At 48.4% G+C, this 14,807-nt stretch overlaps 1 protein-coding gene across 3 annotated transcripts in view; it reads right to left on the bottom strand.

Annotated features, from left to right (window-relative positions):
• The window catches only part of LOC106581302 (chloride channel protein 2), a 265,810-nt gene that overhangs the window by 60,660 nt on the left and 190,343 nt on the right, over window positions 1–14,807 (bottom strand). For all 3 annotated transcript variants that reach the window (XM_045703912.2, XM_082966717.1, XM_082966718.1), the window contains exons 9-12: window positions 13,176–13,260; window positions 11,247–11,348; window positions 10,748–10,832; window positions 10,019–10,174 (exon numbers count right to left, since the gene is read on the bottom strand). In XM_045703912.2, coding sequence (XP_045559868.1) covers window positions 10,019–10,174; window positions 10,748–10,832; window positions 11,247–11,348; window positions 13,176–13,260 — 428 coding nt within the window. The remainder of the gene's footprint in view (window positions 1–10,018; window positions 10,175–10,747; window positions 10,833–11,246; window positions 11,349–13,175; window positions 13,261–14,807) is intronic.

Raw genomic sequence — 14,807 nt, 5'->3', positions numbered from 1 at the left:
TGGCCACCGTTAGACCTGCTCCCACGGGGGAGGAGAGCGTGAGTGCCCTCGTTTCCTGCCTGACGGGCAGAGCTCTGGAGTGGGCTAATGCGGTCTGGAACGGTCCAGACTCGGCGAGGGACCACTACCCGGAGTTCACCCGCCGCTTTCGGGCCGTGTTCGACCACCCTCCGGAAGGAAGAGCGGCGGGTGAACGGCTGTTCCACCTCAGGCAGGAGACGAGGAGTGCCCAGGACTTCGCGCTGGACTTCAGGACCTTGGCTGCTGGGGCGGGGTGGAACGACAGGGCCCTCATAGACCACTACCGCTGCAGTCTCCGGGCGGACGTCCGCAGGGAGCTGGCCTGTCGGGACACAGCTCTGTCCCTGGACGAACTGATAGATATGTCCATACGACTGGACAACTTGCTGGCTGCCCGCGGGCGTTCGGAGAGGGTCCTGCCCGTTCCACCCCCGTGCACCCCCGCCCCTACCCCTATGGAGGTAGGGGGGGCCGTGCCAAGGGGCACCGGAGGAGGTGGCTCCTCCTGCACCAGCTGTGGTCGGAGAGGACACACGGCCGACCGGTGCCGGAGGAGCCAGTCTGGGAGTCGAGATGGTAGGCAGAACACTTCTCGGTTACCTCAGGTGAGTCAGCACCAGATTCACCCAGAACCCCCTGTTGGTCATGTGTTTTCACCTGTTTTGTTTACTAAATTTTTTCCCTCTTCCCAGCATAGGGCGCTAGTCGATTCAGGCGCAGCTGGGAATTTTATGGACCGTGGACTTGCCATTAAGCTGGGCATTCCGCGGGTGCCGATAGATTCTCCTTTCCCCGTGCACTCCCTAGATAGCCGACCATTAGGGTCAGGGCTAGTCAGGGAGTCTACGGTGCCACTGGACATGGTAACGCTGGGGAATCATAAGGAACGCATTCGTTTTTTCCTTATTGACTCGCCTGCGTTTCCGGTGGTGCTGGGGGTCCCCTGGCTGGCTGGTCACAATCCCCGTATTTCGTGGAAACAGGGGGTTCTCCAGGGGTGGTCAGAGGAGTGTTCAGGTAGGTGCCTAGGAGTTTCCATAGGTGCCACGTCGGTGGAGAGTCCAGACCAGGTGTCCACCGTGCGCATTCCCCCCGAATACGCCGATTTGGCGATCGCTTTTTGTAAAAAGAGGGCGACTAAATTACCACCTCATCGACAGGGGGATTGTGCGATAGATCTCCAGGTTAACGCTGCGCTTCCCAGGAGTCACGTGTACCCCTTGTCACAGGAGGAGACGGCGGCTATGGAGACATATGTCACGGAATCCCTGGGACAGGGGTACATTCGGCCCTCCATCTCACCCGCTTCCTCGAGTTTCTTTTTTGTGAAGAAAAAGGAGGGAGGTCTGCGTCCGTGCATTGATTACCGAGGTCTAAACGCTATTACGGTGGGGTTTAGTTACCCACTACCTCTCATCGCTACGGCGGTGGAATCATTTCACGGAGCGCAGTTCTTCACAAAACTGGATCTCAGGAGCGCGTATAACCTGGTGCGTATCAAGAAGGGAGACGAGTGGAAAACCGCCTTTAGTACCACATCGGGCCATTATGAGTACCTCGTCATGCCGTATGGGTTGAAAAATGCTCCAGCCGTCTTTCAATCCTTTGTTGACGAGATTCTCAGGGACCTGCACGGGCAGGGCGTGATTGTATATATCGATGACATTCTGATATATTCCGCCACCCGCTCCGCGCATGTGTCCCTGGTGCGCAAGGTGCTTGGTAGACTGCTGAAGCATGACCTATACGTTAAGGCTGAGAAGTGTGAGTTTTCCAAACGAGCCGTCTCCTTTCTGGGTTATCGCATTTCCACCACGGGGGTGGTGATGGAGTGTGACCGCGTTAAGGCCGTGCGTAATTGGCCGACTCCAACCACGGTGAAGGAGGTGCAGCGGTTTTTAGGCTTTGCCAATTACTACCGGAGGTTTATCCGGGGTTTTGGCCAGGTAGCGGCTCCCATTACCTCACTGCTGAAGGGGGGGCCGGTGCGTTTGCGATGGTCGACGGAGGCGGACGGAGCCTTCAAGAAATTGAAGACGCTGTTCACCGACGCACCCGTGTTGGCGCACCCGGACCCGTCTTTAGCGTTCGTAGTGGAGGTGGACGCATCCGAGGCTGGGGTGGGTGCCGTGCTATCACAGCGCTCGGGTGCGCCATTGAAACTCCGCCCCTGCGCTTTCTTTTCGAAGAAGCTCAGTTCGGCGGAGCGTAACTACGATGTGGGGGACAGGGAGTTGCTAGCAGTGGTTAAAGCTTTGAGGGTGTGGCGGCACTGGCTTGAGGGGGCTAAACACCCCTTTCTCATCTGGACCGACCACCGAAACCTGGAGTACATCCGGGCAGCGAGGAGACTGAATCCACGTCAGGCGAGGTGGGCCATGTTCTTCGCCCGGTTTAGGTTTACCATCTCCTATAGACCGGGTTCCCTAAATACTAAGGCCGACGCGCTGTCCCGTCTCTATGACACGGAGGACCGGCCCATCGATCCAACTCCCATCATTCCAGCGTCTAGGCTGGTGGCACCTGTGGTATGGGAGGTGGACGCGGACATCGAGCGGGCATTGGTGTTGGAACCTGCGCCTGCGCAGGTGCCCGTGGGGCGCATGTATGTGCCGCTCGGTGTTCGTGATCGTTTGATTCGGTGGGCGCACACGCTACCTACTGCGGGTCATCCTGGTGAGGCGAGGACAGTGGGGAGTCTAAGGGGGAAGTACTGGTGGCCCACCTTAGCTAAGGACGTGAGGGCCTATGTCTCTTCCTGTTCGGTGTGTGCCCAGAGTAAGGCTCCTAGGCATCTACCAAGAGGGAAGTTACAGCCCCTCCCCGTTCCACAACGACCATGGTCGCACCTGTCCATTGACTTCCTGACAGATCTTCCCCCCTCTCAGGGGAACACGGCGATTCTGGTGGTTGTGGATCGGTTCTCTAAGTCCTGCCGTCTCCTCCCATTGCCCGGTCTCCCTACGGCCCTGCAGACTGCGGAGGCCCTATTTACCCACGTCTTCCGGCACTACGGGGTGCCGGAGGACATTGTCTCTGATCGAGGTTCCCAGTTCACATCCAGGGTCTGGAGAGCGTTTATGGAGCGGCTGGGGGTCTCGGTCAGTTTGACCTCCGGTTATCACCCCGAGAGCAATGGGCAGCCAGAGAGGGTGAACCAGGAGGTGGGCAGGTTCCTGAGGTCGTATTGCCAGGACCGGCCAGGGGAGTGGGCGAGGTATATTCCCTGGGCTGAGTTAGCCCAGAACTCACTTCGCCACTCCTCTACTAACATATCACCCTTTCAGTGTGTGTTAGGTTACCAGCCGGTCCTGGCACCATGGCACCGGAGTCAGACCGAGGCTCCTGCGGTGGAGGACTGGGTCCAGCACTCCAAGGAGACCTGGAGAGCCGTCCAGGACTCACTAAAGGAGGCCAGTGCGCGGCAGAAGAGGAGTGCTGACCGCCACCGCAGTGAGGCGCCCGTGTTCGCACCGGGAGACAGGGTCTGGCTCTCGACCCGGAACCTGCCCCTCCGCGTGCCCTGCCGGAAGCTGGGGCCGCAGTGTGTGGGGCCCTTCAAAGTCCTGAGGAGGATAAACGAGGTGTGTTATCGGTTGCAACTCCCTTCCTATTACCGTATTAACCCCTCGTTTCATGTGTCTCTCCTCAGGCCGGTGGTAGCTGGTCCCCTTCACGAAGATGAGGTGCCGGAGGTCCCTCCGCCCCCTCTGGACATCGGGGGGTCCCCGGCGTACAGCGTAAGGGCCATTCTGGACTCGCGACGCCGGGCGAGGGGCCTACAGTACCTCGTGGACTGGGAGGGGTACGGCCCGGAGGAGAGGTGCTGGGTGCCGGCGGCGGACGTCCTGGACCCATCTATGTTGAGGGAGTTCCACCACCTCCGTCCGGATCGCCCTGCCCCTCGCCCTCCGGGTCGACCTCGAGGCCGGTGTCGGCGCGCTGCGGGAGCCGCGCGTCAGGAGGGGGGTACTGTCACGATTCCCACCGACGGTGGCGCCCCCTCCTGCTCGGGTGGCGCTCGGCGGTCGTCGTCACCGGCCTATTAGCTGCCACCGATTCCCTTTTGCTTTTCCCTTTTTTTATTTTGTGACACCTGTGGTCAATTAGCCATTAGAGGGGCTATTTAGTTTAGCTGGCCCGCTCCTGTTCGTGCGGGATTAATGATTGTTTCTTGTGTGACGGCTTGTGTTCATGTCGACGTTGTTGTACGCCGCATGTATTTTCTCCCCTGTGTGTGGGAACATTTGTTTTTTTTGGGTGAGTGTATATTAAAAACACCACTACCCTGTGTTCGCTGGTTCCTGCGCCTCATTCCTCCTCCACAATTACCAAGCCTTAACATCATCGCACAGCTAGGAATAAAGAACTCTCCAGGAAGAAGGAAGGCGGAGGTGTATGTATCAGGATTAAATACTCAAGGTGTGATTGTGAAAATGTATAGAAACTCAAGTCCTTTTGTTCACCCAACCTAGAATACCTCCCAATCAAATGCCGACCGTATTACCTCCCAAGAGAATTCTCTTCGGTTATCGTCACAGCCGTGTATATTCCCACGTAGGCCGATGCCACGATGGCTCTCAAGGAGCTACACTGGACTTTGTGCAAACTGGAAACTGCATAATCTGACGCCGCATTTATTGTAGCTAGGGACTTTAACAAAGCAAATCTGAAGAAAACGCTACCGATGTTCTATCAACACACTGCCTGCAGTACTTGCGCTTTAAAACTCTAGACCATTGTTACTCTCCCTTCTGAGATGGGTACAAGGCACTCCCCCGCCCTCCCTTAGGCAAATCAGATCACAACTAATTTTTGCTCCTCTCTTCCTATAGGCAGAAACTCAAACAGGAAGTACCCATGCTAAGTTCTAATCGACGCTGGCCTGACCAATCAGAATCCATGCTTCAAGATTGTTTTGATCACCTGGACTGGGATATGTTCCGGGTTGCCTATGAGAAACACTATGACGTATACACTGACACGATGACCGAGTTCATCAGGAAGTGCATAGGGGATGTCTAACCATGGCTAGATTGCAGCATTTGCACAAAATTGAAAGCACGAAACACTGCATTTAACCACAGCAAGGTGACTGGGAATATGGTCAAATACAAACAGTCCAACGTGCCCTTCGTAAGGCAATCAAACTGGTAAAATGTCAGTACAGAGACAAAGTGGAGTCGCAATTTAAATGGCTCAGACACAAGACGTATGAGGCAGGGACTCCAGACAATCACGGATTACAAAGGGAAAACCAGCCATGACGCGGACACCTATATTTTGTTGCATTGGGCGGGGTTCAGACCCAGGGCCCCGAGCTTAAGGGGGTACTATGGTGTGGAAGACTGAGGTGTAGTCAATGAACAGCATCCTTACATAGGTATTCCTCTTGTCCAGATGGGATAGGGCAGTGTGCAGTGCGATGACGAATGCATCGTCTGTGGATCTATTGGGGCGGTAAGCAAATTGAAGTGGGTCTAGGGTGTCGGGTAAGTTGGAGGCGATAAGATCCTTGACTAGTCTCTCAAAGCACTTCATGATGACAGAAGTGTGTGCTATGGGGCGATAGTCATTTAGTTCAATTACCTTTGCTTTTTCAGGTGCAGGAACAATGGTGGACATCTTGAAGCATGTGGAGACAACAGACTAGGGTAGGGAGAGATTGAATATGTCCATAAACACTCCAGCCACCTGGTCTGCGCATGCTCTGAGGACGCGGCTAGGGATCCTGTCTGGGCCGGCAGCCTTGCGAGGGTTAACACGCTTAAATGTCTTACTCACGTCGGCCACGGAGAAGGAGAGCTCACAGTCTCATGTCTGAGCCGTTGAATTGCGACTCTACTTTGTATCTATACTGACGTTTTGCCTGTTTGATACCTTATGAAGGGCTACCTACACTGTTTATATTCGGCCATATTCCCAGTCACCTTGCAGTCATTAAATGCGATGGTTCGCACTTTCAGTTTTGCACTAATGCTGCCATCTAACCTCAGTTTTTGGTTAGGGTAGGTTTTAATAGTCACAGTGGACACAACATCTCCTATACACTTCCTGATAAACTCAGTCACTATATCAGTGTATTCGTCTATGTTGTTCTCAGAGGCTACCCAGTCCGCGTGATCAAAACAATTTTGAAGCGTGGATTCCGATTGGTTAGACCACCGTTGAATAGTCCTTAGCACGCGTTCTTCCTGTTTGAGTTTCTGCCTATAGGAAGGGAGGAGCAAAATGGAGTCGTGATCAGATTTGCCGAAGGGAGGGCAGGGGAGGGCCTTGTAGGCATTCCAGAAGTTGGAGTAGCAGTGGTTGATTGTTTTAGCAGTGCGAGTACTACAGTCAATGTGTTGATAGAACTTTGGTAAAAAAAAAATCTAATTTGCTTTATTAACCTCTATGGGCTAGGTGGGACGCTTGCGTCCCATCTACTCAACAGCCAGTGTAATCCCGTGGCGCGATATTCAAATACCTCAAAAATGCAAAAACTTCAATTTTTCAAACATATGACTATTTTACACCATTTTAAAGACAAGACTCTCGTTAATCTAACCACACTGTCCGATTTCAAAAAGGCTTTACAACGAAAGCAAAACATTAGATTATGTCAGCAGAGTACCCAGCCAGAAATAATCAGACACCCATTTTTCAAGCTAGCATATAATGTCACATAAACCCAAACCACAGCTAAATGCAGCACTAACCTTTGATGATCTTCATCAGATGACAACCCTAGGACATTATGTTATACAATACATGCATGTTTTGTTCAATCAAGTTCATATTTATATCAAAAACCAGCTTTTTACATTAGCATGTGACTAGCATGTGACTAGCATTCCGACCGAACACTGCCGGTGAATTTACTAAATTACTCATGATAAACGTTCACAAAAAACATAACAATTATTTTAAGAATTATAGATACAGAACTCCTCTATGCACTCGATATGTCCGATTTTAAAATAGCTTTTCGGTGAAAGCACATTTTGCAATATTCTAAGTAGATAGCCCGGCATCACAGGGCTAGCTATTTAGACACCCAGCAAGTTTAGCACTCACCAAAGTCAGATTTACTATAAGAAAAATGTTATTACCTTTGCTGTTCTTCGTCAGAATGCACTCCCAGGACTTCTACTTCAATAACAAATGTTGGTTTGGTCCCAAATAATCCATTGTTATATCCAAATAGCGGCGTTTTGTTCGTGCGTTCAAGACACTATCCGAAAGCGTAAATAAGGGTGACGAGCATGGCGCATTTCGTGACAAAAAAATTCTAAATATTCCATTGCCGTACTTCGAAGCATGTCAACCGCTGTTTAAAATCAATTTTTATGCCATTTTTCTCGTAAAAAAGCGATAATATTCCGACCGGGAAAGCGTGTATACGTACAAAGAGAGAGAAAATAAAAACATCTCGTGCCCTCGTGCACGAGCCTGAGTCTCAGAGTACTCTGACCAGCCACTATCCAAACGCGATAATGTGTTTCAGCCTGGGGCTGCCTCGATATCATTCAGCTTTTTCCCGGGCTCTGAGAGCCTATGGGAGCCGTAGGAAGTGTCACGTTACAGCAAAGATCCTCAGTCTTCAATAAAAAGAGCCAAGATGAACAACAACTTGTCAGACAGGCCACTTCCTGTTCAGAATCTTCTCAGGTTTTTGCCTGCCATATGAGTTCTGTTATACTCACAGACACCATTCAAACAGTTTTAGAAACTTTAGGGTGTTTTCTATCCAAAGCCAATAATTATATGCATATTCTAGTTACTGGGCAGGAGTAGTAACCAGCTTAAATCGGGTACGTTTTTTATCCGGCCGTTTCAATACTGCCCCCTAGCCCTAACAGGTTAAAATCCCCAGCTACAATGAATGCGGCCTCCGGATATGTGGTTTCCAGTTTGAATAAAGTCCAGTGAAGTTCTTTGAGGGCCATTGTGGTATCGGCTTGAGGGGGCATATACACGGCTGTGACTATAACCTGAAGAGAATTCTCTTGGGAGGTAATACGGTCGGCATTTGAATTAGAGGTATTCTAGGTTGGGTGAACAAAAGGACTTGAGTTCCTGTATGTTATCACAGTCACACCATGAGTAGTTAATCATGAAACATCTCGGGGAGAGATATTTATTCCTGTCTGCGTGATGAACTGAGAACCCAACTGGCTGTACGGACTCAGACAGTATATCCCGAGAGAGCCATGCCGCTCTGGAAGGAAATCCTCGCCCTGAGCTCGTCAACTTTATTATCCAGACTGAACATTAGCAAGTAATATACTGGGAAGCGGAGGGTGGTGTGTGCGTCTCCTGAGTCGGACTAAAAGTCCACTCTGAGTACCCCCCTCTAGTCGTAATGCTGGTGAGTTACCACCACTTTGATATCCAAAAGTTCTTCCTGGCTGTATCTTATAACACAAAACATTTCCTGGACTAATAATGTAAGAAATAACACATTAAAAAAAAAATACTGCAAAGTTTCCTAAGAGCTAGAAACACGGCAGCTCTATCCGTTGGCGCCATTTTCTACCATTTGTGTGTGACAGAACCAGAGGACAGTCTATCGCCCGAGCCCCTAGGGGCCTCCAAAGGCTTATTCCCACTCCAATTACTGGGCTGCCACCACCCTCCAACAGAGGACTGGAGAACGACTGCAAAAAACCTATTGGGGTCAAAAAGTTGTCTCAATGCAGTGTGATAGCTAAAAACGGTCAGTCTGCAATAGAGAAGACAGCCTATGAGTAATATCATAGAGAGAATAAATCCATATAAAGTCTGTCTGTGTCTGTCTAATAAAAGCTTGGTCCATTTGCATAGTGTGGGAGAAACAAACTACCACTCTGGGCGCTTTAAACTACACCATGTAATTAGACATCATCCCAGCAGACACGCTTTGTGTGCGACTGAGTTAGTGTGTGTGTGTGTGTGTGCGCGTGTATATGTGGGTGAAGTTGACTACATATGCATGTACGTGTGTGTGTGTGTAACTACGTCACAGCAAAGGCCAAAAATACGACCTCAACAGTGGACACACACACACAAAGTTAATGACATCATCCATTACCGCTCCAGAAATACTGCTCCATATACAGTACCATCAGGGGGGTAATTAAGGGTAGAGTAGATTGGTCTCACTGTGTTCCAAAAAGTATAAAGACATTTTATTTTCAGATTATTTGAGATAAAGTACAGAAGGCAAAAAAAAGAAAGTGAGCTAGGATGAGCGAGAGAGCGAAGGAGAGAAAGAGAAAGTGTATAGAGTATTTATCTTCCATTACAGTAGGATCATCACACTCAATATCTAATATCTTATATAACTTTATCCACCCACTTTTGTCTCTCTATCCCTCTGTGGTTCCTTGTTTCTCTCTCTATCCAGGGACTTTAACTGCATTACACAGCCTATTGTCTCTCTCACACACACACAACACAGCGAGCGAACAAGATTTACAACAGCAGTTCTGCGGTTCTCTTTTAAAAGGGGACATTTCATTTGAGCTGCTAGAACCTGGATAAACAAAGGTTACATAAAAACCTAATCAAATTCCAACAAGGTAATAACTTGATGCTTCACCTGCCCACATATTACACTGGGCTGGGTCTCAATACTCCACAACCCTAACCCTCACATAACACTGGGCTGGGTCTCAATACTCCACAACCCTAACCCTCACACAACACTGGGCTGGGTCTCAATACTCCAAAACCCTAACCCTCATAACACTGGGATGGGTCTCAATACGCCACAAGCCGTACCCTCATATAACACTGAGCTGGGTCTCAATTCTCCACAACGGCCTCCTCTCCTTTAATTTAAATGAATGGACAGGATCCTGCCATATTACCTTCACCTGTCATCTCAATGGGAAGAACGTTACTTCAGACTATTGAGACACGCCACATGTAGTGGGAAGGGAGTAAAGTAACAGGGAATTAAAAAAGAATAGGTGATTTTAAAGAAGAGGAGAGATGAGAACAAAGTGGATGATGATGATGGTGTGCCTACCTTCATTACGATGAAGAGGACGAGGGTGACAAAGACATTGACCTGGGGGTGATTCCAGGCCTGGGAGTTGCCGATGTAGTCAAACCCCTCGGCTATGCCCTGCTTGGCCCATGTCCGGTTGTCTAGCAACGTCACCAAGGACTCCTTCTGGGTCAGCTGCATGGGGGAAACAGGAAGTGACAACATATCAGACAGACAGAGGGCTAAAGTCAACAGGTGTTTTTTATTTTTATATATCCCATATTGGTTCCTAGCTCCTAACCCAAAGGATTTAAGTAGATCTGAAAGGATTGGATAGGTATAAGCAACACATCAAGAATTCATCCTAGCCTTTCAGAGGGAATGGTGAAGCGATTACATTAGTGCTATCCCAATCTACATGAAGTGCCATGGGGTAGGTGCCAGGAGGTGATTTCAAATTGGGTACAACACATCCATTTTATTAGGAAGACCATTATGGAAAGCGGTTTCACTTTAGGCAATGGATGTGATGATTTAATTTGAAGTGGTTTGGCTTAAGGCTTGTGAAGTTGAGTGGGGGGCTGGAAGAGGGTATGTAGTTGTGTGTGATGCTGTAGCTAGACTTTAGGGAGCAACAGAATCAACAGCTTAATGTAGCAGAAACACACCAAGAGTCTGACACCCTCTCCTTACAGAGGCAGAAAGAGGAGAGGGTGGGAGATAGACTCTGCCTCTATGTAAAGAAATACACATCTGAGTGGAACTAACCTTTCCTGCCATGAACTGTCCGAAGCCGGGGGGAAAGGTTAGCGTAGACACCAGCAGAGTGACCAGGGCTGGGTACAGCAGACGCCTGAGAGAAGAGGCACGAGGGAAGGAGGGGGAGAGGAGGAGAAAGCAAAAGGGTGTTTAGTCATTACTGTTTACTCTTCAAAACCTAACTGTCCCCAAACCCTTCCCATGGCTGATTGATGTACAGAACATTACATTAATTTAGAAATCTGAGGATAGTTAATTAATCAGTCTGATAGGGAGATGAGTAAACACCATTCATTAATAAACACTTGTCAAGATGAATGTCTTCATTTTTCTCTGCTGTGGAGAGATCTGCATCAATAGAGCTGATTTCACAGAGTAATCTATCTATGTCTGCGCGCGTGCGTGCGTGTGTGTTTGCGCTAGTGTGTGTATGTGGGACACTAGGATAGAGGGACTCTCTGGGACCCAGTAGGGGCTTCTATCTGATATTGATGACATCATGACTTACTTCTTCATGAGGAACTTGTTGATGGTCTTCTGTTTCCTGATGAACTGGACTATCAGTCTGTTCAGGTAGACAAACAACGCCCCGCCAAAACCACTGGCAATACTGTGGAGAGAGGAGGAGGGGAGAGGATAGGGAGGGAAATGGAGAGAAGAGGGACAGGGAGATTAAATTAAGAAAATGTAAAGGTGGAGAATGAGAGAGAGACAGGGTTACATGTATATATGTTTGTGTTTTAAGTAAGTACCCAGTATGTGTCCACTTTGTGTAACTGTCAGTAGGAGAGAGAGACAGTTTCTCCAGCCACCAGAATCAAGCAAAGCCCTTTGAAAAGTACTTTCCAAAGTTCCCCCTCAGCTACAGCCAAGTATATGAATGCTCATAAATTCATGTTCCTGCATAATGAATTCTGTCAAATACTCCTGAATAAATGATGAATAGATGAGGGAGAATCATTTGTACATGTTTTAAAGCTATTCTCTGAAATGTATGCGTGTGCGTGTGTGTGTACGTATAAGTGTGTGTGTGTGTGTTTGTGTCGCAGGAGCTTGGTGGCACGTTAATTGGGGAGGACGGGCTCGTGGTAAAGGCTGGAGCAGAATCAGTGGAATGGTATCAAATACATCAAACACATGGTTTGATGCCATTCCATTTTCTCCGTTCCAGCCTCAGCCATGCTGAGGGGAGCCATGCTGAGGGGAGCCGTCCTCCCTCAGCAGCCTCCACTGGTTTGTGTGTATGTGTGTGCACAGAACACCGCATCTGAGTACCAGTGAAAGTTTGAAACATAAATCCAGAGGCTAGAAGGGGTTTACTACACAAAGGTTTTCCCCAGCTAGCATGTAGCAGAGACGACAAATTCCCCTCTCTCTCTCTCTCTCTCTGTCTCTCTCTCTCTCTCTCTCTCTCTCTCTCTCTCTCTCTCTCTGAGTTAACTGAAACACTGACCGACTTTCCCCATAAGACATCAAGGCATTGGCGAGGGAGAGGATACTGAAATACACACATAAAGGGTCGTGCACAAACTCTTTCTCTCTCTAAATGTTAAATAAGACGGCTGTCCTCCGGAGGCAGCGTTATGTTAGATTATGAGTCAAAGCTTCACTGCTCAGATCACGAGAGGGAGGACATCCACCAGACAAAAAGGAGAAAAGAGGAGAAAAAAATTGGGATTTTCTTCTCTTTGGGAGCCCACGCAGAGTTAAGTAGTAGATGGCTGTTCTTTCTTCTGACATGGAGAAAGAGAGAGAGAGACGAGAGAGAGAGAGGCTCTGGTCTAATTCAGTTATGTGGTAAGCCCGGAGGCTACGCTACTACGGTAACAGCAAGCTAAAATAAGATGTCCTAAATGCACCACCTCGCTGGCTGAATAATCAATGTTAGGTGACTAACGTCAGGAGGCTATCCTGAATACTCACACCAGCTTTCACCTGCTAACAAAGGCAACGTAGGGCTCACTGGCTAACAGAGGCAATGTAGGGCTCACTGGCTAACAGAGGCAACGTAGTGCTCACTGGCTAACAGAGGCAATGTAGGGCTCACTGGCTAACAGAGGCAACGTAGGCCTCACTGGCTAACAGAGGCAACGTAGGGCTCACTGGCTAACAGAGGCAACGTAGGGCTCACTGGCTAACAGAGGCAACGTAGGGCTCACTGGCTAACAGAGGCAACGTAGGGCTCACTGGCTAACAGAGGCAACGTAGGGCTCACTGGCTAACAGAGGCAACGTAGGGCTCACTGGCTAACAGAGGCAACGTAGGGCTCACTGGCTAACAGAGGCAACGTAGGGCTCACTGGCTAACAGAGGCAACGTAGGGCTCACTGGCTAACAGGCAACGTAGGGCTCACTGGCTAACAGAGACAGTGTAGGGCTCACTGGCTAACAGAGGCAGCGAAGACCTCACTAGCTAATTGAAGACAACTAAGACTCACCCAATGACAGCGAAGGCTGGGAGCTCCTGGAGGTCAAAGGGGAAGTCCAGACGGAAACGGGTTTTAAACAGAGCTGTGATGGTCTCTGTGTAGGAGGGGGGAGGGAGGGAGGGATGTAGAGAGAGTGATTCATCATTAGCAAAATGCTTTTAAGGGGCTATATTCAGTACAGACCTTACATCAATGATTGCTTGTGCCAATAGACAGTATACTGTATGGGTTGTTCCACGAAATGAGTGCCTATTGCATCCCTTAGATATTTGAAGTAGAAGTTGTGCACCAATATTGAATTTTAAAAGTATTTTAATATTTAATGAGGTGCCCTTTAATATAGACCACATGGATAGTGGCGCAGTGGTCTAAGACACTACATCTCAGTGCACGAGGCGTCACTGCAGTACCTGGTTAAAATCCAGGCTGTGTCACATCTGGCCGTGATTGGGAGTCCCATAGGACGGTGCACAATTGGCCCAGTGTCGTCTGGGGTAAGCCGTCATTGTAAGTAAGAATTTGTTTTTAACTGACCTGCTAAGTTAAATAAATCAGATTTGTTTTATATGAATAAAAACTTGCTAAAGTGCTAAAATTCTGCATTTTGACATGTTCCTCCATGCACCCTCTGACTTCTAGGAAGATTTTAACCCACTTAACCCCTACGTTTCCCCATTATTGTAAAGTCCTAGTTATGCTGTTGCTTTGACAAAGTCATTTCTGAAAGATTATTATTTATTTAATGTGATTAGTGAATCATTTAGGTCTGTCCCTCATTTTAATGTCAACCCTATTACGTGAACTGAAAAATTCAACATCTAATGATAGTGTAAACGCAGGAGAGCTGGCTGAACTATTTTTGACCATTTTCTGGTGTTTTTTCAGTGGAAAACTGAGCGGGTCGAGCATAACACGTCAACCTGTTACCCATTGATAGACAGGGTAGAAATCTTAACAAAACAAATTGTGAAGCTTGCACTCAAGGGCCTCTTGCTGTTACACACAAGTTTCCATTCCCCATTTCACAAGGGGATTTATGGCCAATGTAACATCCCTGTTACTTTATTTGACACTTGATAGTCATTTTTTTATTTAACCTACTGAGATGGGAAAACTTGTTTGTGAAAAGTCTGTGAATTCAAAAGTTATTTTCACACATCTCAAAAGACACCGAATTGGTGGAATGACCCATATACACTTAACAAAAATAAAACCCAACATGCAACAATTTCAGAGATTTTACTGAGTTACAGTTCATATAAGGAAATCGGTCAATTGAAAAAAATTCATTAGGCCCTAATCTATGGATTTCACATGACTGGGAATACAAATATGCATCTGTTGGTCACAGATACCTTAAAAAAAGGTAGGGGCGTGGATCAGAAAACCAGTCAGTAGCTGGTGTGACCACCATTTGCCTCATGCTACGCGACACATCTCCTATGCATAGAGTTGATCAGGCTGTTGATTGTTTCCTGTTGTCCTACTCCTCTTCAATGGCTGTGTGAAGTTTCTGGATATTGGTGGGAACTGGAACACGCTGACGTACACGTCGATCCAGAGTATCCCAAACATACTCTATGGGTGACATGTCTGGTGAGTATGCAGGCTGTGCATTATCATGCTGAAACATTAGGTGAT

This window comes from Salmo salar, chromosome 20 (assembly GCF_965601325.2).
Source record: "Salmo salar chromosome 20, fSalSal1, whole genome shotgun sequence".
Lineage (NCBI taxonomy): Eukaryota > Metazoa > Chordata > Actinopteri > Salmoniformes > Salmonidae > Salmo > Salmo salar.
This window is presented reverse-complemented; position numbering and strand designations above follow the sequence as displayed.